Source organism: Mizuhopecten yessoensis, unplaced genomic scaffold, assembly GCF_002113885.1.
Source record: "Mizuhopecten yessoensis strain PY_sf001 unplaced genomic scaffold, ASM211388v2 scaffold879, whole genome shotgun sequence".
In the NCBI taxonomy this organism is placed as follows: Eukaryota; Metazoa; Mollusca; class Bivalvia; order Pectinida; family Pectinidae; genus Mizuhopecten; species Mizuhopecten yessoensis.
Genome location: NW_018403767.1, coordinates 44,685 through 46,244, shown reverse-complemented (window position 1 = coordinate 46,244; position 1,560 = coordinate 44,685). Strand labels below are relative to the sequence as shown.

The window sequence follows — 1,560 nt, the reverse complement described above, 5'->3', positions numbered from 1 at the left end:
TGTTGACCACATGTTATTGCTAAACATGAAGAGAAAAATATTCCAGGGCATAACATGAAAGTGATTGAAATTTCAATCCTTTACCTACAAATTTGCTAAGAAGCAGTTTTAATCATTTGGACCTGGGGTCTGCCATTGTATTAAGAAAGAGTTTAGCTCCCCTGGGATAAAAGATAAAAAAATGAACATCTGAACACTTACTGCTTTATTTTTGTCAAATGTCGTTTTGACTTAATGTCCATCAAACGTGGATTTGACTAATTGTTTAAACCTGGTATTTTCTATATAGACCATGCCATGGCTATTTAAACCTTGTGATCACACCATGTCATGGTCATTAAAACCAAGCGTATTTAAACCTTGTCTTTCCTATATACCCAATACATTGCTAATTTAAAGGTAGTATCTATGTACATGATGTCTTGGTGATTTAAACCTAACTTTCTGCTAGACACACCATGCCATGGTCATTTAAACTGAGAATTCCTTTAACCACGCTATGCTATGGCCATTGAAATAAGCACCATGCATTGGTTTTGTAATATTTCGTCTACTCTTTAATATAGCACACGTGATCAACTTACTAAATGCCGTGAAATCCCACGTGCTTGTTTTAGTTTACTTCCAAGTAATAAGTATCGTAACAACGTCTTAATCAAAAGCATTAGGAAGGATATGGTCAGGTCACATGTTTGGGGTTTTCTGTATGTAAGGAATTTGTTTAACAACATGATGGTATTGCATGTTTCCGAGTCTCACATTGACTTTTTTCTCCATCCTTCCATCCCCCTCGTCTCCAGCCTCCCATACCCCTCGTCCCCAGCCTCCCACCCCCCTCGTCTCCACCCTCCCATCCCGACCCTCGTCCCCAGCCTCCCATCCCCCTCGTCCCCAGCCTCCCAGCCCCATCGTCTCCAGCCTCCCATACCCCTCGTCCCCAGCCTCCCATCCCACTCGTCTCCAGCCTCCCATACCCCTCGTCCCCAGCCTCCCATCCCCATCGTCTCCAGCCTCCCATACCCCTCGTCCCCAGCCTCCCATCCCCCTCGTCCCCAGCCTCCCATCCCCCTCGTCTCCAGCCTCCCATCCCACTCGTATCCAGCCTCCCATTCCCCTCGTCTCCAGCCTCCCATCCCACTCGTATCCAGCCTCCCATCCCACTCGTATCCAGCCTCCCATACCCCTCGTCCCCAGCCTCCCATCCCCCTCGTCTCCAGCCTCCCATCCCGATCCTCGTCCCCAGCCTCCCATCCTCCTCGTCTCCAGCTTCCCATCCCCGTCGTCTCCACCCTCCCATTCCCCGTCGTCTCCAGCCTCCCATCCCACTCGTATCCAGCCTCCCATTCCCCTCGTCTCCATTCGCCCGTAGTCGTTGGTTGCTTACCGCTGACCACCATATCTGGGAAATGTTTGGTCTGCAGTAAGCAATAGCTATGGTGATTTTCGGAAAGTTGTTTTCGAGTTACATTGTACCGGGCGACGTCAAACTTTGCTAGTGCTCTCGCAAGAAATTCGAATGAATTGTGACTTTTGACATATATAAACATAAAGATATAGTTA

General features: G+C 47.8%; 1 protein-coding gene across 1 annotated transcript; it reads right to left on the bottom strand.

Moving 5' to 3' along the window:
• Positions 1 to 684: 684 nt before the first annotated feature.
• On the bottom strand, positions 685 to 1,359 carry LOC110453681 (uncharacterized PE-PGRS family protein PE_PGRS54-like). Its single transcript, XM_021502747.1, has one exon. The coding sequence runs from the start codon at positions 1,357 to 1,359 to the stop codon at positions 685 to 687; it is 675 nt and encodes a 224-aa protein (XP_021358422.1).
• Positions 1,360 to 1,560: the final 201 nt, after the last annotated feature.

Excerpts from the sequence above, each read along its gene's own strand:
- LOC110453681 (XM_021502747.1), bottom strand. The coding sequence starts at position 1,359 with ATGGAGACGAGGGGAATGGGAGGCTGGATACGAGTGGGATGGGAGGCT.